Source organism: Leptonotus elevatus, chromosome 18 (assembly GCF_054856555.1).
Source record: "Leptonotus elevatus isolate MCC_2025b chromosome 18, RoL_Lele_1.0, whole genome shotgun sequence".
Lineage (NCBI taxonomy): Eukaryota > Metazoa > Chordata > Actinopteri > Syngnathiformes > Syngnathidae > Leptonotus > Leptonotus elevatus.
Genome location: NC_141256.1, coordinates 2,018,007 through 2,044,103, shown reverse-complemented (window position 1 = coordinate 2,044,103; position 26,097 = coordinate 2,018,007). Strand labels below are relative to the sequence as shown.

Genomic DNA, 26,097 nt, shown 5'->3' with positions numbered 1-26,097 from the left:
GTTTTTGTTCTAGTAAAACCAATGTCATGTTTAAATATTAAGTTCGTCGCATGGTGATTTGTTTCGATTTTTGTTGATGAAAATAATTATGCAGCAATACTGAAAAGGGCACATACTGCCTAGTTACAACTCGGTTCTGGCTTGTGCTCTCCTCGTCGATACAAGCCTCTGCAGATCGTTGGCGTCTGACAGTGATAAATGAGCTCCTCTGCGCAGTTTATGCATTTATTTATTTATATTTCCCTCCTGTAATCCAGGGCCAAACAACGAGCAACGAAACACGGACGGAAGAATATAATATTATAAAAAAGAAAAAAAATTATATATTTATTCTTTTGAATAAAGTAAGTATAAAATGCCATATACCGCGCGCGCGCACACACACACACGCACACACACAAACACGCGCGTGCATGGTGCAAACCACCGCAGTTGAGCCTTTACAAACAAAGATGTGTCGGTGAAAACCAGCTGCAGCTTCTTTTTTATTTTCCTGAATTTGGGAGCCGGCCCATCCATCATGGCTGTCACTATCAATCCAATAACAGCAGACAACTGCAATTCCGTCTCCTATCGAACCGAAGCTGGATACGTGACCTGCTCCTACAACTAATTTTGTTGCTTTTTTTTCTTCAAACGCCCACACACGACCTCTCCATCGTTCTCGCTCTCTTCCCATGCAGGCCTTCTTCACATCAACACACTCTGCTTTGTCCTTCTTTCTTTATTTGGTCTCGATTTGGTTCTACTGAAGACGTTCTGTGTTTTGGTGATAGAAAAATCATTAAAACATTATCCCAAAAAGATTGAACTCTTTATAAACTCTCTTCAGTTGAACACACAGAGAAAAGAATGAAAAGAAAATGCAACATAAACCAAGTTGGTTGGCGGGGTGTGGTGATGTCACAATAATAATAATAATTTAAAAAAAACGCAACGAAGAAGCACAAATCTATACAGCACAACAATTTAAATTGTTAGACATATTTTTCAAATATATTCCACAGTGTTTGCGTGTGTGTGTTCGCGTGTGTCGTGTATGTACATTGTTGTTAAGATAGGAGATGCAGATATGGAAGTAAAGCTTCACAGATTTGATTCCTAAAGAAGAGAAAAAGGTGTCATCCCTGTGGCCCGCTGTGGTATAAAAATAAATAAATAATTTAGAATGAAACTGAAGGGAAATGCATGACTGCTTCTCTTCTAAATTACTTTTCCTTTCTTTCTTTCTTTATTAAACAGCAGCCACACACCTCCACTGCGATTTGCGCTCCCGCGCGTCCCTTTCTTGTTTATACTAAAGTCTCTTTGTAAACTTCATTTTAAAAAATAAAATAAAATAAAATAAAAAGCCTACAGGTGATGCATTTTTCCCACACTTGATCCTCTACACACGTGCGCGTGCAAGCCGTAGGGCAACAAAGTTGAGGTGGGGCGCGAGGGGTGGTCACGTGGATATGCACCGGCAGCTTCAAGCTCCACAAGATGAATGAATGAAGATCCCTGAGCCAACCATGGAGGCCTGCAAAGACAAACATTATTATTTTTCATTATTATAAGATACAAAAACAAAAACTCATACACACACACAATCAAATTATGTTCGCAGCATGTGCACACCGGCAAATTATATTTATACACGTCTTATTTTTAAGACTATTGCAGAAAACTGAAATTTCTTGTTTGTCTCCGTCGTTGTTGCCCTTTTGATCGACTCAAATTGTTTTGTGGAACAAAATGAAAATTGACAACCAATATACATTATAATAATGTAATGGTGTCCGTACAATGATTTTTTTTTTAAGTCATCAACGGGATTTTTTAATGACTCTTAAAAACGTAGTCTACATCTGTTCATTTTGACCCTTTCTCATTACTTGGAAATTCAACTTTTAAACCAACACAATTAACCAATAAAGCCTTTATAATTAATGGCGTTTATATTTTCTTTTGTAAGATGTACTGTACTTAGTTCAGTATATTAAACTGGAACCCTGCATTAAACCTCATTGCTGAATAATAAATAACATGATAACACACATATACAGTACTATGAGTTTTGCTAGGCTTATACATAAATATATTACATAAACACACATACGAGTAATGTGTGTGTGTTGTAGGCCTATATATATATATATATATATATATATATATATATATATATATATATATATATATATATATATATATATATATATATATAATGTGATTGTCCATTTATATATTTATGATTAATATTTAAATACTTTAGTCATACAACTTGTCTAAGAACAACTTTTTCTCCTCACAAGACCCACTTTGATCTGTTAGAATGATGTGGTAAACTATTGTTTACACAATTTCACACTAGTAAGATCCTGCATTTGGTATTGAACTAATTTAGTCATTTTTTTCGGGTTAGGGTTGGATGAAAGCAGTTGCTTCTGTTTAATAAAGTGAATTGGAGGTCAGGTTTTGCTCCAGCCTTCCTTTAAGCAATTAATTATTTACTATTGTTCATCATCATTTTGGAAATAACTTTTTAAAGAGCAATCATTTCAAAATAAGATGTGTTGTGTCTGAAGCAGAGCATATGTCAATGCTATACAGAGGGCAGGAGGCTATAATGCAAAGTCACTTATGTATCCCATGCTGGTTAAATGTTATGGCTCTGGCTTTATTGTGCATGGAAAAGCGTAATATTTCTGCAGTCCTGAGGATATTTACTGCTGCAGTCAGCATATGCTCTCACTGCAGATGAAATTGGTGGAGGAAAAAACACCAGGCTTCATTGAACTACACAGTAACTACCCACTCATCATTAAATGACAAGTAATTAGATTAAATCACCGCCAAATACATATACAATACAGTGTTTATTGTAATTGAAAAGCCATGTCGATCTATCTTTGATTTTTTCACATAAAACATCACGATACCCTTTGAACTTCATTAGCAATATTCGGGGGATGATCAGACAAGGAATGAGGCAGCTGTGTTGGCCGAATTTGGCCCACTGAATAAAAAATGATGCAAATGCATTTCCTATTTACATATAAAGAGCTCTATTAATCAAGGTAAGTGTCATTACAGCGTGGCTCATTGAGCAGTGGAGTGTGGGTGTTAAATAAAATTCTCTGTGCTTGGATGCCTTCGGCAGGCAATATGTCTTGATTTGAGAACTGTCAGCAGCAGTATGAAGCTGATTGGGGCCGAAGGAGGGGGAAGAGGGGGGTAGAGGTGGGATTAGCCTGATTCTTAATCAGATTGCAGGATGAGAAGAGATGGCAGGAGCACAAAATGAAGCTGAAAGAGAAAGAAGGCAAGGAGGAATGTGATGCGGCCACCACTTTTTATTTATGAATCACAAGGACTATTTTCTGAAACTGCTGTCTAAAAGAGATTCAAAATGTGAAAGTACTTCAACAGAATTGTAGTGTTATCCCCTTTCTTTGATTTAAAACAAACAATGCAATAAACATGTTCTTTTTAGGGTAAGTTTTTACTGGACAAAATGCAAACATTGCAACTTGTTCCCAGATCCAAATTTTAAGATATTCTACAAAATGTATAATAATACGTAAAAAAAAAAAAACCACATTGAAAAAAATATATACTATCCGTTCTGGCCCCCTTAAAACCTCAAACTTCTACCTTACAGAGCCAACAGGTCGTAATAAACTTTGTGTGTGTTTTTTTTAGTGTTGACATGCATGTCAATCTGCCGTCGGACTAATAGTTGGGGTTAGGATGAGGCTCAGTGAGGTTGTAGTATGGTTGACGTTACAAAACATGTAGTCAACACTAAACCAATCCCGAGCTAAATAGCTCAGTCAGATGGACACGGACCGGGGTCAAGTCCCATGAACTCCACTTATGTTTCATTTTACAATTTTTTTTATATTTAACATGGCCGATAGAGCTCGCTAAACTAAAATACGTAACACTTGGTCGTAATTTGTATTCGTATGTGGTCGCATAAATGAGCTCTTGCTCTGTTGCATGTTGGTTTGCTGTTCAGCAGTTTTGTGCCATCCTTGAATGGTCAATTTAATGCACGTTCTTTGCACTTGGGGTGGGGGTGGGGGTGGGGGGCAGTATGTGGTTATGTTTTTATATAATTCAAACATTTTATTGTTGAAGGCTGGATATTTTTTACATGCAGTGAGCAAGAAATATATTATGATACTGTGTTGAACTGGTTCAATAAAATAAAAAAACAGACATATGCATGTATTTTGTCCATGTTTAAAATGGCATGTTTGTCATACAACTGGTTAGGAAGAGCATGGTTGTATGTTGCATTACGCACAAGTACTTCTTAACCTTCTGATGGATAGCCCCGAACCACTTGTCAGGATATTTTGAGTAGATGAATGAAATGAGAGCAGAAATATGCAGCAATAAACTTACTTCACCCTGTTGTTGAGGCTGGCCTCAGACGTTTGGGTTTACATGTAGTGCCACTGCCCGTCCATGCCCATGTTCATACCCATACCACCCATTGGACCTGGAACAAGAATGTATGTCCAACTTTGATTTTTTTCAATTAAGCTCAATATTAACTCTACAAATGATAACAGGGATGAATAGACTCCAATGTTTTGTTTTTTGTCTTGTACTATCTTTAATACGTTATTTTACGTTATTTTAGGTGGTTAGGAAGCTATATCTATGTTTAAAGTGAATAGAAACAAATGTTAGAATTGTGGGGTTAACTACAGAGAGAATGCTCACCTCCGGGTCGAAGCCCCATGTGCTGCTGTCCATCAAGGACAAAGCCTCCCATTGGCTGGCCGTCTGGACTGTAAGCTGTACCCTGACTCACTGAGAGAAGAATAGCGAAAAATAAACGTGTCAATGGGACAAAACATGAATTACACCTGTTTGTAGAACCATTTCCACCGTCTCTGTCTCTGAGACCCTCAGGGAGTAAATATGATGAGGCTGCTAAAATCTGGAACAGTCTTTCAAAAGATGTGAAACACATCGATGGCATTGGGCCGAAATCTCAAAAGTCACAATTTGGCTAATTTAATATTTCATCAAAAATAATTTTTTTGTCATTTTTATGACCAATCTAAAGTGTTGAAAATGGCTTGCTCCCTTTAACCCTATTCAATTCAATTCAAAATTGTATTTCATTCTTTAAAAGAAACCCTATAAAGCCTGAACCATGAAATATATGAGATAAAATACTGATTCTTTGTAAATACAATATTTATTGGTCCTTTGAAAAAAAAAAAAAAAATCAACTTCTACATATGACTTTTGATTTGTGTCATATTTGATACATTCAGTAACAAGGCTTTAAATTCGTACATTTATAACTGTCAAAAATATAATAATAATAATAAACAAACATATCAAACATATTAGTATTTCCAAAAATCAGATTTTTTTCCCCCCACTATTAATAAGTATAGGTGTCTCTCCTTTCTCAATTGGGGCGATCTTGCAAGGTCGCTGGAAAAGGCTTCAGCTGGGTGATATTGCCCTCTAACGGATTAGAGTTAGAGAGCAGTACATGTGCCAGATCATATACGTCAGCGTTTCAAAGAAAAAAACAATGAAATAAAGGGCTCAGAATGTCTTGTATTTAATATGATACGTTTGACTTTATAGGGTTAATGATGCAATGTTAATGGTTGAACAAGGTTTGGGCCCGACGCCAGCGATAACAGGCTGAAAACCATTCAATTTTATCAGTGCATATGACAACTTTAAATATTTTAAGTTAATTAATTATTAATGGTTGTTTTATGGAATGATTTTATTTGCCTTCTTGTAAGTTTATGTAGCTGTAAAGCACTTTTTATTGACTTGTGTACGAAACGTGCTCTACAAATAAACCTGCCTTGCCCTGCCTTTTATACCTACTAAACTAAACTAATCTGTCTAATCACCTCTGATTATCATTTAATAACACACTAAGTTCCATCATTTACTTTATGATCTGTAAACTCTGTACGAACTGTTTTTACCTGCTCTGTTGGACTGGTCAATCATAGGCTGAACTATTCTCCTCCTTGCATTGATGAACCTGGAAATCAAATGTATGTCATGTAAATAATGTTTGTTTTGTGCATATGCAATAACAATTTCCACAGTTCATGAGAGGCTTGAACTAAATCAGATTGGTTAAACAAACACATTTTCGCAGTTAGGAAAAATCACAACTTTTCATTTGAAAATAGGTATTTTTTTAAATGAGTTAATTTGGTGTTCCCCATGCTGTCATTCACAAGTTTAACTTGATTCGATCTATTAAATACCCAATTATTCAGTTAAAACATTCAGGAGCAACCCTTAGACAAACAGGAAATGCATGCTGTGTCTCCAGGGACTTCCCTAATAATGCTCTTCACTTCCACAGATACAATCTGGTGTATTAGAAGCTCTTGTAACATATCTATAAAAAGAAAAAAAATCTATTGATTTAGGTTTAGCCTTGTAGCCACAGGCTATAATGTGACTAACTGGTTTGCCAATGCTTTTTCATGAACACATCCCCAAGGCAGCACAGTGAGTCTGAGTGCATTGACATCTGCATTAGAGCTTCCATAGCATGTGGATCTGAATGTGCTTTGCTATTTAATTATATCTGGAGAATTGCTTTTAAAATGTATGCTACGTTTATGAGGAAATCTACTCTAGATATTAACTGCATTGAAAAACTACATTTGAATTACATAGATTAAATGTGCATTCTTTAATTTGAATCAACGCATTTAAGAACTGAATCTGAATTGTGCAATTTGAATTTGAATTCATTGGTTTGGAACTGAAGTCCACTAAACTTAAAACTGAATTTAAAATTATGAACTGTGCTTCAGATAGACGGATCTGCTATTCATCCAATCAGCACCTTCGTTTTTGAGCACATGACACAGGCTCTCTGGGTAGTAGATCCTAACCTACATAACACCTTTCTTTAACCTTTTAAAGTCATCGGGCCAGGAAGAGATGAAAAGGTGATTAATTTCAAATTTAGACAAGGACAGTATATTGTTAGCAGCATATCACAACGAAGCCGCGTAGTCAGTATGTCTTGATTTCCGCTTTGATTTCCGTTTTGTTTTGTTTTTTCTAATCTTAACGTCATGCTTTAGGCATTACTGACACCTACAGGTAGAAACAGAATATATTGATAGACAGTAGGGGCTCATCAGCTCAGTAAGATGGAGTAATATTAAATATTTTTCACAAATCATAAATATATACCTATGAGGATTGCTATATTATCTGTCTGGATGTGTTGCTGCACCATTTATGTTCAAACATCAGGCGTCTGAGGGCAAAACACTAATGTCATATCAATGATACTTTAGTTAAACTGTCCATAGCATTCCCTTTTGCGCGTTAGCATTAATGTAACTTGAAAAACACATACATTGTGGCACTTATCATCATCATATTTGAATTTTAGGGCTTAGAATAAAAATACAAAATGGAAAATCTGAATTGAATTTGGTTTTACTAGTTAATTGGTTAGGTTTCCATCACCCTAAAAGCTTGGCCATTTCATAATATCTTCCCTTAAGTGGAAATAACATCTCAGATACAAAGTGGCAATTAGAATGGCACTTACCAGTTGTTGACTTGAAGAATGGTGAGGCCTGTGTCTTGTGCTAGTTGTTTCTTCTGTTCCTCTGAGGGATACGGGTGCTGCATGAGATAAGAAAAAGGGGTTCAATGTTAGGGAGAGTCATGTGCCTTCAATTCCAAATGTGATTGCACAAGTGTATTCCAAAAAAAACATTGCCGGACCAATGTTTGGCCCTGTTAACACTTGAGGCTAAAAGTGCGTGGCTTTGTGTGACATTATTTGACATTGCTTGACAAACGATCGGGTGGGATGTAAAGAGGCACAATAGTGTCTTTTGTTTGGGGCCTTGGTAAGGCCAGGCCCCCCGTGACCCTGCAACCCCTCCCCACCACACTCCATCCCCCTATCCTCTAGCCTGGTCTTTTTGCAGACGTCTTTCTGTATGTGTCATGGGGACCATTTTCTGGGTTTTTACTATCATTGTGGGGACCACGTCTCTTTGTGGGGACATTTTGGTGGTCCCCATTAATTCAGACCTCTTTTTGAGGGTCAAGACATGGTTTTAGAGGGTAGGTTTGAATTGGGTTTTGGTTAAGGTTAGGATTAGGCAATTGGTTGCGGTGGTTAAGGTTAGGGTAAGGGGCTAGGAAATGCATTATGTCAATGAGATGTCCCCACGAGAAATGTAGACCCAACATGTGTGTGTGTGTGTGTGTGGGGGGGGGGGGGTGCGTGTGCGTGCATGTGTGTGTGTGTGTGTGTGGGTGTGGGGGGGGGGGGGTGCGTGTGTGTGTGCGTGCGTGCGTGCGTGCGTGTGTGTGTGTGTGTGTGTGTGTGTGTGTGTGGGGGTGTGTGTGTGTGTGTGTGTGTGTGTGTGTGTGTGTGTGTGTGTGTGTGGGGGGGGGGGGTGTGTGTGTGTGTGTGTGTGTGTGTGTGTGTGTGTGTGTGTGTGTGTGTGTGTGTGTGTGTGTGTGTGTGTGTTTGCCTTTGTGTATTATGAGGACATGTCACCTGAATACACGCAACACTGCGAGGACATTTTGAATTATGAGGACACAGCCCATGTCCTCATAATTCATTCAATGCAGAAGTGCTTCTAGGGCTGTAGAAGGCTTAAATCCAAAGTTTTAGCCAATGTCCTTGTAAACCATAATTACATGAATTTGTGTATTTTTGTGTATTTGATGACGCCCCCTGTAGGAAGGTCCTCGTAATGCACCACTTCATGAATTATTCACACCAGTGTATATTTCACAGCATTTGATTGGCTGACCGTCACCTGTCCCCACAATTACGCACATGTCCCCATAATTCCGTTTTTTCTCAAAATGCTGTGTATTGTGAATGTTTGTCTGTAGACGCAGAGCCTTTTTTTTTTTTGCAGCCACCAATTCCTAAGTAGATAAATTAAATAATGAAATACACTATGACATTTAATTATATATTTCAGCATTTAATTCTTGCAGTGGTTGTTTATTTGAAAATATACAATGGTTAACAGCTGTTTATCACATCACTTTGAACAGCTGGAGGCAGAGACAGAGAAACTGTCAGTGCCGTATATTGATTCATCATTTAACATCCCACCCTGCCTTTACAATGTAACATCTTTCTGTACACCAGTGGCCAAATGTTTTGAGAATGACATTGATTTTCTAAAAATCTCCAGTGCTGACTTATTATTATTGTTTTTTTATGATGGCAATTTGCATGTACTCCAGAATGTTATAGTGATTAGATGAATTGCAAAGTCCCTATTTGCCATGAAAATTAAAGTAATTTCCTTTAGTGACCTTACAAACTTTAAGTGAAGAAGGCTTCAGGGCACCCAAGAAAATCCAGCAAATGCCAGGACTATCTCCCAAAGTTGATTCAGCTGCGGGATAAGGACATCACCACCAGTGTAGAGCTTGCTCAGGAATGGCAGTAAGCAGGTATGAGTGCATCTACACCCATGGTGAGGGAGTAAGACTTTTGGAGGATGGCCTGGTGTGACCAGTGAAAAGGGGATTCCATAAATACAGACCAAAATAAGAAAAAAAGTGTTGAAGTTATTTTCTCTGATTAACCCCCTTTCCAAATGTTTGGGGCATCCGGAAAAATGCTTGTCTGGAGAAGAAAAGGTGAGCGCTACCATCAGTCCTGCTTCATGCCAAAAGGAAAGCATCATGTGACCATTCATTTGCAGGGTTGCTTCTCAGCCAAGGAATTGGGCTCACTCACAATTTTGCCAAAAAACACATGCATCCATTACTAAAGTATAGTACTAAAACATCCTCGGACAGCAACTGTATGACAGCAGCAAGGTTATTTTATTTACTAAAGCAAAAAAACATTTTCGTTAATGAAAAAAAAAACCTTTTTAAAAAACTGAAACTGAAATCACATTTTATGATTACAAAATGATCTATAATTCTAGCAATAATATCCTTTGTTTTCGTCTGTGGTAATTCATTTAATATATGAGCCTTTGGGGTTCATTTTAAATGTGATCTATTTTTTTTTATTGACACTGTAAATCATAGAACAATAGCCACTCTTATCAACAAAGTTCATAATCCAACGACTGAACCAATTTGTTGATTTGAACGAGATTTATTATATTGCCCTGAGTACGGAAGTGACGTCATCTAGCAGCCCCGATAGAGAACCGCCCCCGGCTCTATTTACTTCACGAGATGTGATGGCGTGTAGCTGTGCTAATGAGGTAGGTTTGAAGCTCGAATTTTTCCTGTTGTTGTTGGTCGCTTGTGTACATTGCTCCCTCTTTCGCGAAAATGATTTATAATGCAAGTCCAGTGTAAGTGCAGCTAAGCTTACGTTAGCATACCTAACCATCTGTTGATTATGATGGATGCAGCTAATTATTTAGAATTGCTACGCTTCTGTTAGCGACGGTTAGCATAGCAGAGCTAACCGTCTGTTGAGTAAGATGAATGCTAATTGCAATTTTTAAGAGGAAATCAATAACAGGCTGGTTTTTGATGTGAAAATATACAATGGCTTAGTATTACCAGTACAGTATAAATGAAGTATTGGTAAATTGCTGCATTTGTGTTTACTTAAATTTGTTCTTTCAATAGAAATATTTCAGTAAAGTCTGTTAGTGTTCATTACATTTAATTTATGCAAATATTTAGCAGAGCTGTGCTATCCACTGTATTTTATTTTCGTTGGCACATTTACTGCACACTGCACAGGCTATTATGGTACACTGAAAGTCAACTTCAAGACATTTGCACCAAGTTACCTATCAAACTGATTGAAACTAATTTTTTTCTATAGCTTTAGATCATTATCTTCAGTGAGACATGTCAGTCATGAGGCCACAGAGGGCAAAAGTTAAACCCAAAGAAGAGGTAGCATACTTTTCATCCTTAGGTAAAGACAAGAATGGCTTCACCATAAAATATATTAATTAATTCAAAGGTGAGTATTGGTAAAATATTCTTTAGTATAGGTCTAGTTTTCATTATTGTTATAATGAAATATTTCTGTTGTATCCTTTTTTCTTTGTAAGGTCGAGGAGTGTTCAGTTCCTGCTCCTTTCAGAAGAGAGACTTTCCTACTGAATATCGAGGAGAAGTTCTAAGCAAACAGGAACGTGAAAACAGGCTGAGAGTGTATCATGATGCCCGGAAGGTTTTCATGTTTGAATTTCGCTACAATGGAAAAACACTATGGTATGTTTATATGGTGTGTTGTCACACTTAATTTTGTTTTTTTGGGGGGATATCGTGCAAGGTTTGACAAAACATAAAAGATTAATTAAAACTCAAAAGCAAAAGTACATTCTTTTCTCAATATAATTTTTTTATTTTTTTATTTCATTTTTTACAATATTGTGACTTGTTTTTTTATTTTACTTTTACAGTTATCGTGAGTATCGCTAACCTCACAATATCATGTTAATTATCATATCGTGATTTCTTATGACATTTGGATATTGTGTCATACATGTGACATACTAGAATTACTGGTCGCACATTCATGATTACATGAAATTATATTATAGCAGTCTAGTCTTAGTAAGAATTTAATTGTATTGGTATTTTTCTATTCATCTGCCCCAGGTTTCCACTGAAGCACAACCTGATGAAGACACAGCTATCAGACTGCGCCAAAGTTGACCAGGTGACTAGATTTCTTTTTGAATGTTGTTGAAATCAGTTTTCCGAAGCAAGACATTAGTGGAGGGTGGAGATACTAGGGCTGCACAATATGTGGAAAATATCTTGCCGCACGAATGACTCATGCAATATGTGTATTGCAAAGACGTGCAACAAATGAATATTGGATTAATTGTATACTTTAGTCTGAGGCTAAGCGATATGGCCAAAAAATAAAATAAAAAGTATTTTAAACCAACCATCCAGCATTCTGCCACCACTTGTGCAAAATTACAACTCACAATAACATCTGGATGTAACAGAACATAACAACAGCTTTTAATAATCCAGAAGACAAAATACATTTCACGATTTAGCAAATTTTCAACGATTCAATTTAAATTTAATTTATTCAATTAATTTGATTTATTGCCAGGCCCTACTTGAGTCTGAATTTGACCAATCAGAGACAACATTAATTGCGCATCGCCATACAAGAGAATTGTATCGAGGAGCATTACTAACAAAAAATAACTTATTTGGATAAGACTAGATCACAATGAGCATGATTATTTTTCTGCACGTACGTGTATTTCTTTAATTAGATTATATAGATATATATATTAGGTCCATGTTCAATGTCAAAATAATCTCCATCACTGTATAAAACACCCATGTCGCATGTTTTGTCAATACTGTGCAGACCTCACAGGTGCATAGTCTTCACAATGTCGTAGTTGTGAATAACTGACACTCTGAGGACAGTGTATTTACACACTGCGAATGTAAAATAAGTTTTCAGGGGTTTGGAGTTACACATACAGTCCTCATAATTCATACTCTGGTATGGACACTCTGAGGACTGTGTATTTTCTATTAATTGTTTCATTGTGAAAAATAGACGTCACCAATTTACACAAACCACTAGTGCTGACGGATTATTTATTTTTCAAATAGCAAATAAAATGTATTTGCATTCACAATACTTTAACCTATTCATTGTTCTTTATGTACTGTAACTGTGTAAATGCACAGGTACAGTCGTGTTACTAAGAATTTAATTTTATATGTATTTTTCTCTTCATGTGTACCAGGTTTCAAATGAAGCACAACCTGAAGACATAGCTAAAGATGTAGCTGTCACAGACCAAGTTGACCAGGTGACTAGATTTGTTTTTGAATGTTGATGTTGAAATACATTTTTCAGAAGCAAGACGTAGCACAATATATAAAAAAAATATTTTGTCGCACGAATGGCTCATGCATATACTGTATGTATGTATACAGTATATGTGTATTGCAAAGACATGCAACAAATGAATATTGGATTGTATACTTTAGTCTGACTTTGACCAATCAGAGACTACCTTAATTGCGCATCGCCATACAAGAGAACCGTATTGAGGGGCATTACTAACAAAAAATAACTTATTTGTATAAGACTAGATCACAATAAGCATGCTTATTTTTCCGCATTAACGTGTATTTCTTTCTTTGGATTATAAAGATTTCTCTATTTCTCTATCTTTATCTCTATATCTATATCTATATATCTGTCTCTCTATGTCTCTCTCTCTCTATATACAGTATATATATATCTATACATCTATATCTGTATGCATGTGTGTGTGTGTATATATATATATATATATATATATATATATATGTGTATATATGTATGTATATATATACATACATATATATATATGTATATATATATACATACATATATAGATATGTATGTATATATACATACATATATATATATATATATAGATATATACTGTATATATAGAGTGTGTATGTATACAGTATATGTATAGATCTTTTTTTTAGGTCCGTGTTAAATGTTTAATCTCCATCACTGTATAAAACACCCATGTCGCATGTTTTGTCAATACTGTGTAACCCTTGCAGATACATAGTCCTCACAATGTCGTAGTTGTGAATAACTGACACTCTGAGGACAGTGTATTTACACACTGCGAATGTAAAATAAGTTTTCAGGGGTTTGGAGTTACACATACAGTCCTCATAATTCATACTCTGGTATGGACACTCTGAGGACTGTGTGTTTTCTATTAATTGTTTCATTGTGAAAAATAGACGTCACCAATTTACACAAACCACTAGTGCTGACGGATTATTTATTTTTCAAATAGCAAATAAAATGTGTTTGCATTCACAATACTTTAACCTATTCATTGTTCTTTATGTACTGTAACTGTGTAAATGCACAGGTGGTCGTGTTACTAAGAATTTAATTTTATATGTATTTTTCTCTTCATGTGTACCAGGTTTCAACTGAAGCACAACCTGAAGACATAGCTGAAGACGTAGCTGTCACAGACCAAGTTGACCAGGTGACGAGATTTCTTTTTGAATGTTGATGTTGAAATCCATTTTTCAGAAGCAAGATGTTGCACAATTTATAAAAAAAAATATCTTGTCGCACGAATGGCTCATGCAATATGTGTATTGCAAAGACATGCAACAAATGAATATTGGATTGTATACTTTAGTCTGATTTTGACCAATCAGAGACTACCTTAATTGCGCATCGCCATACAAGAGAATTGTATTGAGGAGCATTACTAACAAAATATAACATTTGGATAAGACTAGATCACAATGAGCATGCTTATTTTTCCGCATTAACGTGCATTTCTTTCTTTGGATTATAAAGATCTCTCTATCTCTATCTTTATCTCTATATCTATCTATCTATATCTATATATCTGTCTCTCTATGTCTCTCTCTCTCTATATACAGTATATATATCTATACATCTATATCTGTATGCATGTGTGTGTGTATGTATATATATATATATATATATATATGTGTATATATATATATGTGTATATATATATATATGTGTATATATATATATATATATATATATATAGAGATATAGATATATATATATATACTGTATATATAGAGTATGTATGTATGTATATATGTATATGTATGTATGGGTATATATACAGTATATGTATAGATCTTTTTTTTAGGTCCGTGTTAAATGTTTAATCTCCATCACTGTATAAAACACCCATGTCGCATGTTTTGTCAATACTGTGCAGCCATCACAGGTGCATAGTCCTCACAATGTCGTAGTTGTGAATAACTGACACTCTGAGGACAGTGTATTTACACACTGCGAATGTAAAATAAGTTTTCAGGGGTTTGGAGTTACACATACAGTCCTCATAATTCATACTCTGGTATGGACACTCTGAGGACTGTATTTTCTATTGATTGTTTCATTGTGAAAAATAGACGTCACCAATTTACACAAACCACTAGTGCTGACGGATTATTTATTTTTGAAATGGCAAATAAAATGTGTTTGCATTCACAATACTTTAACCTATTCATTGTTCTTTATGTACTGTAACTGTGTAAATGCACAGGTACAGTCGTGTTACTAAGAATTTAATTTTATATGTATTTTTCTCTTCATGTGTACCAGGTTTCAACTGAAGCACAACCTGAAGACATAGCTAAAGACATAGCTGTCACAGACCAAGTTGACCAGGTGACAAGATTTCTTTTTGAATGTTGATGTTGAAATACATTTTTCAGAAGCAAGACGTTGCACAATTTATAAAAAAAAAAAGATCTTGTCGCACGAATGGCTCATGCAATAGGTGAATTGCAAAGACATGCAACAAATGAATATTGGATTGTATACTTTAGTCTGATTTTGACCAATCAGAGACTACCTTAATTGCACATCACCATACGAGAACCGTATCGAGGGGCATTACTAACAAAAAATAACTTAATTGGATAAGATTAGATCACAATGAGCATGCTTATTTTTCCGCATTAACGTGTATTTTTTTTTCATTGGATTATAAAAATATATAGATATAGATAGATCTTTTTTTTTAGGTCCATGTCGAAATAATCTCCATCACTGTATAAAACACCCATGTCGCATGTTTTGTCAATACTGTGCAGCCCTCGCAGGTGCATAGTCCTCACAATGTCGTAGTTGTGAATAACTGACACTCTGAGGACAGTGTATTTACACACTGCGAATGTAAAATAAGTTTTCAGGGCTTGGAGTTACACATACAGTCCTCATAATTCATACTCTGGTCAGGTATGGACACTCTGAGGACTGTGTATTTTCTATTAATTGTTTCATTGTGAAAAATAGACATCACCAATTTACACTAACCATTAGTGCTGACGGATTATTTATTTTTGAAATGGCAAATAAAATGGGTTTGCATTCACAATACTTTAACCTATTCATTGTTCTGTATGTACTGTAACTGTGTAAATGCACAGGTACAGACTTGTGTGTTACTAAGAATTGAATTTTATATGTATTTTTCTCTTCATGTGTACCAGGTTTCAACTGAAGCACAACCTGAAGACATAACTGAAGACGTAGCTGTCACAGACCAAGTTGACCAGGTGACGAGATTTCTTTTTGAATGTTGACGTTGAAATACATTTTTCAGAAGCAAGACGTTGGCACAATATATAAAAAAATATCTTGTCGCACGAATGGCTCATGCAATATGTGTATTGCAAAGACAAGCAACAAATGAATATTGGATTGTATACTTTAGTCTGACTTTGACCAATCAGAGACTACCTTAATTGCGCATCGCCATACGAGAAACGTATCGAGGGGCATTACTAACAAAAAATAACTTAATTGGATAAGATTAGATCACAATGAGCATGTTTATTTTTCCGGATTATCGTGTATTTTTTTTCATTGGATTATAAAAATATATAGCTATAGATAGATCCTTTTTTTTTAGGTCCATGTTCAATGTCGAAATAATCTCCATTACTGTATAAAACACCCATGTCGCATGTTTTGTCAATACTGTGCAGCCCTCACAGATACTTAGTCCTCACAATGTTATAGTTGTGAATAACTGACACTGAGGACAGTGTATTCATACACCGTGACTGTAAAATAAGTTTTGAGGGCTTGGAGTTATTATACAATTCATACTCTGGTCAGGTATGGATTCTCTGAGGACTGTGTATTTTCTTGTTTTTGTTTCATTGTGAAAAATAGACGTCACCAATTTACACAAACCTGTAGTGCAGAAGGATTTATTTATTTATTTTTGTAATGGCAAATAAAATGAGTTTGCATTTACAATACTTTAACCTATTAATTGTTCTGTATGTACTGTAACTGTGTAAATGCACAGGTACAGTCGTGTTACTAAGAATTGAATTTTATATGTATTTTTCTCTTCATGTGTACCAGGTTTCAACTGAAGCACAACCTGAAGACATAGCTGAAGACGTAGCTGTCACAGACCAAGTTGACCAGGTGACGAGATTTCTTTTTGAATATTGATGTTGAAATCAGTTTTCAGAAGCAAGACGTTAGGAGTGAAGAGTGTAGAGTAGATGCTAGGGCTGAACTATATAACTAACAAATATAATCACAACAATTTTTTATGCAATGTGTATTGCCAAGACGTTCAAAATATTGTATCCAACAATAAGCTTGTATGGGACTAAAATTCCTACAAGTCAACATTAAAAATATCTCAAATTGAAGATTTGTTGGCAGTTTGGTGATTTGGATTATGCACTGTAGGGATCTTTTGTTCCCATTAATTTATTTATGGTGGATTTTAGAGGTGAACTCTTTATCAATTTTATTTTATTTTTTTAAACAGAAGTGTAAACATCAGGTAGTTAATTTACTTGTATCAAGCTTGGATAAATGTGCTTTATGTTTTGGACCTTTCGCTGCACTAGAATGGACTGGCATGATGGGTATTTTATCTTCTGTGTTATTTGTATCTGCAATGGATCTTTGTTTCACGCAACCAGAATTAATAGTGCAGGCATTTTCATTGAATGAATATAATTTAGTCAAGAGGATAAATTATGACCCATGTTTATACCTTTATCTTTAGTTGCAAGCAGCTAAATGTTGAGCAATTGTCTCAATCTTAACGACTGTCTGACTCGGTAAAATAGAAAAGTCTACTGTAACTGAAGGACTGTATCACACAATATCTGTTTTAGGGGCAATGCCATAGATTAAGCATATTAACTATCCCTCTTGTTAAATGCTTCATCTCATCTTTCGAATAAATGTGACTAGATTTATAATAATCTTTAGTATGTGCACAAACTTTAGGTTCTAAATGCTTTTCTAGTTTGCTCCAGCATCTGGCACATATCCCGTTTAAAAAAAATGCAAAACTGCTTGATGATGAAGACCTTTGGTAAATTAACTTTAGCACATTAGCCCATCAATGGCGGGAGCTACTTCTGCCGCGAGCGCTCGACACTTTTCTCAAGCTTCTACTTCGAGTGTAACATCACTAAGTAACAGCGAAGTAAAGCTAGTAAATATTTATGACCACCCGCCAAAATGAATTTTAACCCGCATATGGCAGGTTAATTTTAGAGCCACTGTATATATGCATAAGTATGTGTGCATCTACTGTATATATGGAGATCATTGCTGTCCTGTGAAAAACACGTTTCCATTTTTAGGTCGCGGGCTGCTCGCCGGTAGCTCCTATGGTGGAAGTGTTTTTCACAGAACAGCGACAATATGTGTATGTATGTATGTATGTAATAATTGTTTTCGTTTAAAAAATTAGGTTGCTGATGTATCCAGTTCAAGTGAGGATTCGTTAGCAGAGGAATATGTTCCAGATTCTCACAGTACTTCGGACACTTCCTACATTGAACCTGTTTCAGAAATTCAGAAATCCGAAGGTATTTCAGGAATGAGCTATGAGAAAACTGCTCATCCTTTAAGATGAGAGGTAGTCATGTTTTAAAGAATAAAATGTTCAATGTTCACTGACTCTTTTGCATCTGGTTTCATGTCGAGCTTATCCATTACAAAGCTGTGTTTGACCTAGATAACCTGTTCACATAAGAAGCAGTTTTATTAACATACCAGTTTCAGTCTGTCCTAAAATTGTAAGTTGTAACATGAGCACCATGTTAAAACTTACAATTTTAGGACAGATCAGGTATGACTTTGCATTTCACAGTATTGTTATGTACAACAATGTGTCCTTATATCAGGTAAGTCATTACACATCAATGCCATTTTAGTTTGTGTAAAGTCAGAATGCCAGAACTTTCAAATCACTTCAGTGACATGGTTGCTGTGTGTTGTGTAAACTTTGTCCTTGTAATGTGAGTTGGTCCTCATAATTACCATTTTTGCAATGGGCGTGGCTTATTTAGGTCATTATCTATGTCCTCACAATTACGGATTTTTTCAGGTTTTTCTTTTTTTCGTGTGTTGAGTTTTTTCAAGTTTTGAAGTGAAATTCTCCTGGACAACCCCAAAAAAAATTTTTGGGTGCAAGTCCCATCTCTCTGGCATTAGCAGAAAGGGGTGTCCCTGTAATACACAATTAAACCGGTTTGGAAAAAATGTCCTCATAATACACAGAGGCAAGTATGTGTGTGTGTGTGTGTGTGTGTGTGTGTGTGTGTGTGTGTGTGATAGAGGAGGACGGCAGATGGCAGACAGAGGTGACCCATGTACTGGGAACAGGGTCGTGGGCTAGTCGCTATTCTGCTGCTGTCAGACCATCAGCTGCCTCCTGTGGTCATCAGTGAAGGATGAGCTTCCAAGCACTTCATTTTCAACTTCTTTTCAGGCTAGGAGCACAAGTATGTGCACACTAGGGGCCCTATTTTTGTAGACAGGCGCCCGAGCGCATCTTCATTTTCATGCCGGTGCAAGTCGAGTTTACCGTGTTTGGGAATTTGGCCGACGGAGCTGGACTGCCATCAGCGCACCTGACAATCTAGTGACAGAAAGTAGACTGCGCTTGGTATAAAAACGGGTGTATCTTCATTTTTCATGCCAAGGCAAGTCTATTTTAGCGGGTTTGTAAATTTGATATCTCGCGCTACGCCTCCACAGGCATTCTGGCAGATACTGTTGCATGCTCACGCCTCATTTGTCTATTTGGTAACCAGTTGTACTTGGACTTGTTTTGGTGCATGCCATCGTATTGTCTTTGTTAATATGACAACAGAGTTATTGTCTGTGCATTATTAGACAAATATAGAGGCTAAAGGTCTAACACTAACCCTAACCAAACCTGAGGTTTCACTAGAATTAATCTTTTAAAACTAGCCGCGATCAGAATAGTTGAAGCTAGCTATTCGCATCTTATTTCAGTCACACCTAGGGACAATTTAGAGTGTCTCCCTTGCATGTTTTTGGAATGCACCCAGAGAAAACTCAAACAGGAGAGAACATGCAAGCTCCACATAGAAGGGCCAGATTCTGGATTTTTACCCACGACCTCTGAAACAGTGAGATGGATGCAATAACCAGCTGTCCTGTTTGACATGTCTGGCAGAGAGGCTGGTGACTGCTGTACTGTGCCGCAAAAAATATCAATGATGCCATCAATAAATTGACTTTGAATAAACTTTCATCTGGTGCTGTCAAAGTTAAAGCGTTAACTTATTAATTAACCACAAAAATTATCGCATTAATCATGTATTAACGCACATTAATAACACTTTTAATTTTGACCACAGATTATGTCATGGTGTGTGTTTTGCTTTGGTTTATGAGTCGTTTGTTTTCCTTGTGTGTCTGCCTTTGTCAATGTCTCGTCTAGTTTTATCATGTCCTCCTGTGCTCGTCATCCCGGTCCTGTGCTGGTGTCACCCAATCAGCTCCCCAAGCCAAGTGTGTCTTGTCCAAGTGTCTCTCGTCTCGTTACTATGTGTATTAGGCCCCGTCCAGACGGAAGCAAAGCCGGCTTCGTTCGTCAAACAAATCTCGTACACACAGAGGCATTTCAAGACTTGCGTGTGTCCAAAAGAAGACGCTGAGGTCGTTTAACGGCTGTAATATATATGCCAAGTTTGGAGTGGTGCTGTAGCGCAGCCACAGGGAGTTAACGGAAAGCGTAGAAGAAGAATCAGCGAAGAAGACGGAAAAAAAAATCCAAACTTTATTGCAATCTACAGAACAAACATGGCTTTGCATGTATCAAAACAACATGAAAAAGACGAACACAGAAGAAATGAGAATGGCGGGTGATTGAAGTACAACACCACTTGTTGAACGTGGGAATAAAGAAGCAAAATATTTTGCTGCAAAAGCATAAGCAAGTTAAGGAGGCTGCGCAAAACGACTACGACACAGCTATCCGCCATTGTTGTTGACAGACTGACGGTTCGCGCGCAGTCACGCAAGAATTGGTGCATACGTCATCAATCTGCAACAATGCGTCGTCATCGAGCTGCGACCATTACGTCATCATTGGAGGAGTATTCTGCATATGGTGTCCAGATGGACGCGTTTTGAAATCTTTGCACTCTGGAGCCCGGTTTCAAAAGTGATCGGTTTCAAGCTCTGAAACCGCACCATCGTGTGGACGAACGGCCTAAATTGTAAGAAACGATACATTGAAACTGGCTTTCGTGTGGACGGGGCCGCAAGTTCCCTGCTTTCTTTCAGTCCTTGTCAAGTCATTGTCTTTATCACACCGTGTTCCTGCTCCTATGTGTCCTGCCTGTTTATGTTTGGTATTATAGAGTTTTGGTCTGAACTTGTTTTGGTGTCTTGTATTGTACTTTGTTTGCCTTTTGTTGGTCAAGGTTAGGGTTGGGTCCACAACCACCACAAACCTGACAGATTATCCTTTAGCTTCACAGAGGATGGCATTTCATTAAAAGGTAGCACAGGAAGTGTTTGAGCAATAAACATAACTACATGCATGTAAGTAAAGCACTTAATAAATGTTTGTGTATGACATTCCGAATATTTGTTCATGTCAAACTATTGGGGTCATTTTCCACTTTAAATTATGCAAGCAATTAACTGATTTGAAAAAAAGGAGGATAAGCGTGTGTAATGGATACAAATTTATGAAGACGTCCTTATAGCATTAAATGTTGAAACAATTAAAACATGACAGGTGCTCTTTAAATTTGGCGGGCAAAAAATGTTGATAAAAAAAGCCTTTTTAAGTAAACAATTAATCTTGATTAATCAAAATGTTAAAATGTGATGAATCTGATTTAAAAATGTTATCGTTTGACATATTTACTTTCATGACATTATAGTTGACTGCAAAAAATCTTCCGTCAATCCTCATTGCATACACGTGCATACATGACTCCAGGGGTACATTTACATGTAAACAACAACATTCATTAAAGGAAACAGTCTAGTATCTTTGATATACAGAATTTTTCATCATTTTTACCTCCCCAAAAATGATTCTGTTTTAATTAATAACAGAATAGCCACTTCATGTACAGTGTATTAATATCTCATTTGGTCCAATAGTTCAAACTCGTCAAATCAATAGGGACATAATCAAGAGACCTACACTTTACAAACCTCATCTGAATAGCCAAACAAATCTAGGAAAATACTCGTTTTGCTTCTTAGTGTGAGGCCATGAGTGGATTCCAGGGTGCGATGACTAAATTCAAAGTTTGGCATTCGTCTTTGAATGTGGCCAAATGTAAGGTTGCATGGAAACCACCAGTTTGACCAGGCTAATGAGACGATAATGAATAATATAATGAATCGAAACCTTTACAGCTGCTTTCTCAATAGCTTCCCCAGAAGGGGATCTTTCAAGTCTCTTCAGAATGGGCCACAAAAGCATGAGGCTACGACGGAGGAGCCCCCTATGCTGTAACCAACCGAAAGCTTTACACAGCAACATAATCCAGCTCCATTCACAACTGATGAATGCTTGATCGCTTGGGTGTTGCAATGGGCCTTTCAGAAGACAGTCTCCTTGCACACTTTTCATTGGCACATCCTGCCATGGCAAACACTTTTGCTTAACAAATTAGGCCTGAAAGAGGATTGGGGACAGAAAAGGAACAATTCAATTATCTTCCTTTTTTTTCATCTGGAAAATCTAAAGGTGTGCTTTGGAAAGGAAGGGATTACTATGAGTACAAGATCTTTGTGCGCCTCTTATAAACTAAGCAATTTAGAGCTTATGACACATCTGAGAGTGTGAAGTGTAGAAAAAAAAACTGTGAGAAGAAAACGGCTGTATCTTTTAGACCTTGGACAAAAGGTAAAGCACTCAGAGTTCTCTTTCATTCTCTTTCTGATGTCTGTAAACCATTTAATAGTGTTACAACATGGACTTTGACATGTTGGTCTTTTCCTCATTCTACATAGGATCAAAGATGAACAAAAAACAGGAAAATAACTTTGCGCTTTCCACTATCTTGGAATAGGAAGAATACAAAACATTTTTAGAAACTTTGGATTACGACAGAGAGGAATCAAAACCGAACTGCATCACATACTGCCTTTCTGGTTTTCTGATGAATGATACCCTTGTGTCAAATTGTTATGGCATTACAAAATGTATGTTGCTCACAAGCTAATGCGATCACTCCTAAACATTCCGCGGGGAAATACAAACCAGACATGAGTTTCTTGTACTGTACTATAGCAAACCATACCAAACTGCGTTGAGAATTTTTTGATAGATGATTTGCAAGTTGCTTGAATTCTGCAATAGTTTTGGACATCATGATGAACTCAACTAAAAAGTAAGAAAGATAAGTCTACATTTCTTACTGTGAGGTGCTGGAATAGCCACGCTCTCATTATATTTGTAGCCACTTTAGGGAAGATGCCTCTTTTCTTCTGCCTCTTCTTGTCCTGGTCATCTTCATCTCCTGTGCCTGGTGATGCTAGGCTGTTGTCAAGGCCATCTCCTATGATTTAAAAACAAACAAACAAGAGGAGTCACATTTTGAGTACAGTGGAAACCCAAGTTACAAATGACCCTGTTTATAAACTTATGTTGTTATGTTAAGTTATGTACACATTTTTAGTAGAAAACCTGCCTCTAGTTACGTACGTTTCGTTATGCGAATCGTCTCAGCGCAATAATTGTCTTGGTTTTTTTTTAACTCAAGGTTACAGTTGGCTGTAAACACCCCAAAGCCCCACATAAAAAGTCGATGTTTCCTCCGGGGCGGCCAATAGAAAGCTGCTGTGTGTGCAGCCAGAAGTTCCACTTCTACACACACGCTTGTTCCAACCACAATTCTTACAGTGTCTGCCTAGATTTCTGATTAATGAGTCAAAAAGATTTTCTGCATGTACTGTATGAATGATACATACACAGTCAATTCTGTAGAGTAAATTTTACTCTAAAGTGAGTCTATTTGGTCCCACTCTAAATAGAGTAAAATTTACACATGGAAGAGAGTAAAATAAAAAAATAAAAAAGTCACTTAAGGGTTGAGGAGCAAACCCACCATTTCAGGTTGGGAGACAGCCAATCTACTCCTTGAGCCAAGTAGCTCATGCTGTGTGTTAGTATATTGCTCATGTATCTGGAATCTTCGTAGCTCCAAGAGGCCAAAAACTGTGTTTGGTCTGCTCTTGGATATAAGCAAACAGTAGGAGTGGCATAGCTCAGGTTTTGGCAGGAATTGGCAGTCTCCCAAGCTGAAGGTTGTGAGTTCTTTCCTCAACCTTTGACTGATTGCTGTTCCATGTTTTTATAGCAATAGAGCACAATATTCTGTAGGCCTTGCAAAATCAGTCAAAATCCAGTAAAACAGCCGGGAGCAAAGGGGTTTGCTTCAGTGAAAATGGCTGGGAGTGAATGAGTTCATCTAAACCTGGCATTCTTATTAATACTGTGTTTGTGGAATATGAATGAAGCAGAAAAATCAACTTTTTTTTTTTCAATCCATCTCAGGAGGTGGCCATTTTTGGACTTGATGTCATCTAAAAACGACCAATCCGGGTTTACCTGTTTTCTGAGTTTGGTCATGTGATGTTCGCAAGCTGAGCTGATTGGTTTTTACCTGAACCCTAAGCAACTGTGACATAATTTTTAGTCGGCAGAATGTGGCAAAATTGCCGCCCCTGAGATGGTTTAAAAAAGGGTGGATTTTGCTGTTATTCATATTACACACACACAATATTAATTAGAAAACTGTGATTAGATTTGTGCGGCTGCAAATAACATACTACTGTACATACGTAAAGTAATTTTTTGTGTTGATTTCCCCTATTAATTGGAAAAACTAAAATAAGATAAAACTTGATGTCTGCTCCCCAAAAAGCAGGCACACTTTTTCCAAACACAATTCCAATAGCGGCTGCCTTTTCTTTATTAACGTGGCAAAAAAAATATTTTTGTGTTAAAAAGAAAACAATTAGAAAATAGACCAAATAAAAACACCGGAAGAAGATTGTTACGTTATTTTGAAAATATACTTTTTTTTTCAATGAAGAAATTGCTGTCCTCCCTTAAAAGTTAAAGCATTATAAACGGTTGTTTTCTAAGTGTGTTATTGCTTCATAGTGAAGTATATTTTCACTTATTTTTATGTTGTACTGTATTTATTTTAAGGCACACACAGGGAATGGAACGGATTAATTTAATTTTCATTTACTTCAATAGGAAAAGAGTTACCTCAATTTATGAACATTTTAAATTCCAAACAGGTTCAAGGAACAAATTAAAGTTCTAGAACCACTGTAGTGTATTAATTGTCTGGCCTGATGCCTGGATTTTATACTGGTCTTTCCAAAAGAAAAAAGTAGTGCTGTTAAAGTTAAAGCAGTAACTCTTCATTTTAAATTATGCAAGTAATTAACTGATAAAAAACGAGGAGTATGAGCGTATGCATTTGCAGTGGATCAACATGTTTTTGAAGATGTCCTCATGACATTAAATGTCAAAATAATTAACACATAATTCTTCAAATTTGGTGTGCAATTTTTTTTTATAAAAAGCTGTTTTAATTAAGTGATTAATCGTGATTAATCAAAATTAATCAGGTGTAAAAATGTAATCGTTTGACTGTTCTAAAAAAAAAAAAGACGAAAAAATAGCATATAGAGTTGGGCTGTATTCTTGTGTGAATAGCAGCACAAAATACTTCCTCTCACCTCTGTTTGACTCCCCTGGACAATGGATAATGAAGAGGAGTTTGTAGTGTGGGAGCTCAATAAGACCAAGAGCTATTAATACAATCTGAGTCAGTGACTTGACATGAAGTAATGACTGCAGGAGTTGTGTGCCCAACGTGAAATAATGAACGCTCATTCAGGCACTGTGCTACATGTAATGTTATTTATATGTGACCTCTATTTGAATTGAGACTAATGATTTCCTTGGAAGAAAAAGGGTAAAACGCAATAACAAAAACGAAGTCTGACCTGAGTATGAAGTACGAACCCAATAACATCAAACCCTGTCTTGTTCAAACATGGACATGAGTTGCAAAATGAGGGTGGATGAGTTGGCGGGGCGGGGGATCGGAAATTCATCACCCTTGTGTTCAGCGAACGACAAAAGTTCCCATCCCCCATTCTTCACCCCAAACATCACATACAACGTCTGCGTCAAGATCGTCTGCATCTTGGATCCCGCCATTAGCAGTATCTTTGTTTGATTTCAGAAGAAATCTGGCACGGATCAAGGCAGGAAG

At 36.6% G+C, this 26,097-nt stretch overlaps 1 protein-coding gene and 1 long non-coding RNA gene across 2 annotated transcripts in view; one reads left to right on the top strand and one right to left on the bottom strand.

Moving 5' to 3' along the window:
* Positions 1-792: 792 nt before the first annotated feature.
* Positions 793-26,097, bottom strand: part of meis2b (Meis homeobox 2b) — a 41,703-nt gene continuing 16,398 nt past the window's right edge. Inside the window, exons 8-13 of the mRNA XM_086060902.1 lie at positions 23,216-23,355; positions 7,574-7,650; positions 5,967-6,025; positions 4,720-4,809; positions 4,396-4,492; positions 793-1,522 (exon numbers count right to left, since the gene is read on the bottom strand). Coding sequence (XP_085917028.1) covers positions 4,434-4,492; positions 4,720-4,809; positions 5,967-6,025; positions 7,574-7,650; positions 23,216-23,355 — 425 coding nt within the window. The 3' untranslated portion in view covers positions 793-1,522; positions 4,396-4,433. The remainder of the gene's footprint in view (positions 1,523-4,395; positions 4,493-4,719; positions 4,810-5,966; positions 6,026-7,573; positions 7,651-23,215; positions 23,356-26,097) is intronic.
* LOC147158225 (uncharacterized) lies at positions 8,449-12,802 on the top strand. Its single transcript, XR_015090845.1, has 5 exons — positions 8,449-10,238; positions 10,817-10,960; positions 11,052-11,214; positions 11,605-11,665; positions 12,735-12,802. It is a non-coding gene; the product is annotated as an uncharacterized LOC147158225 (long non-coding RNA).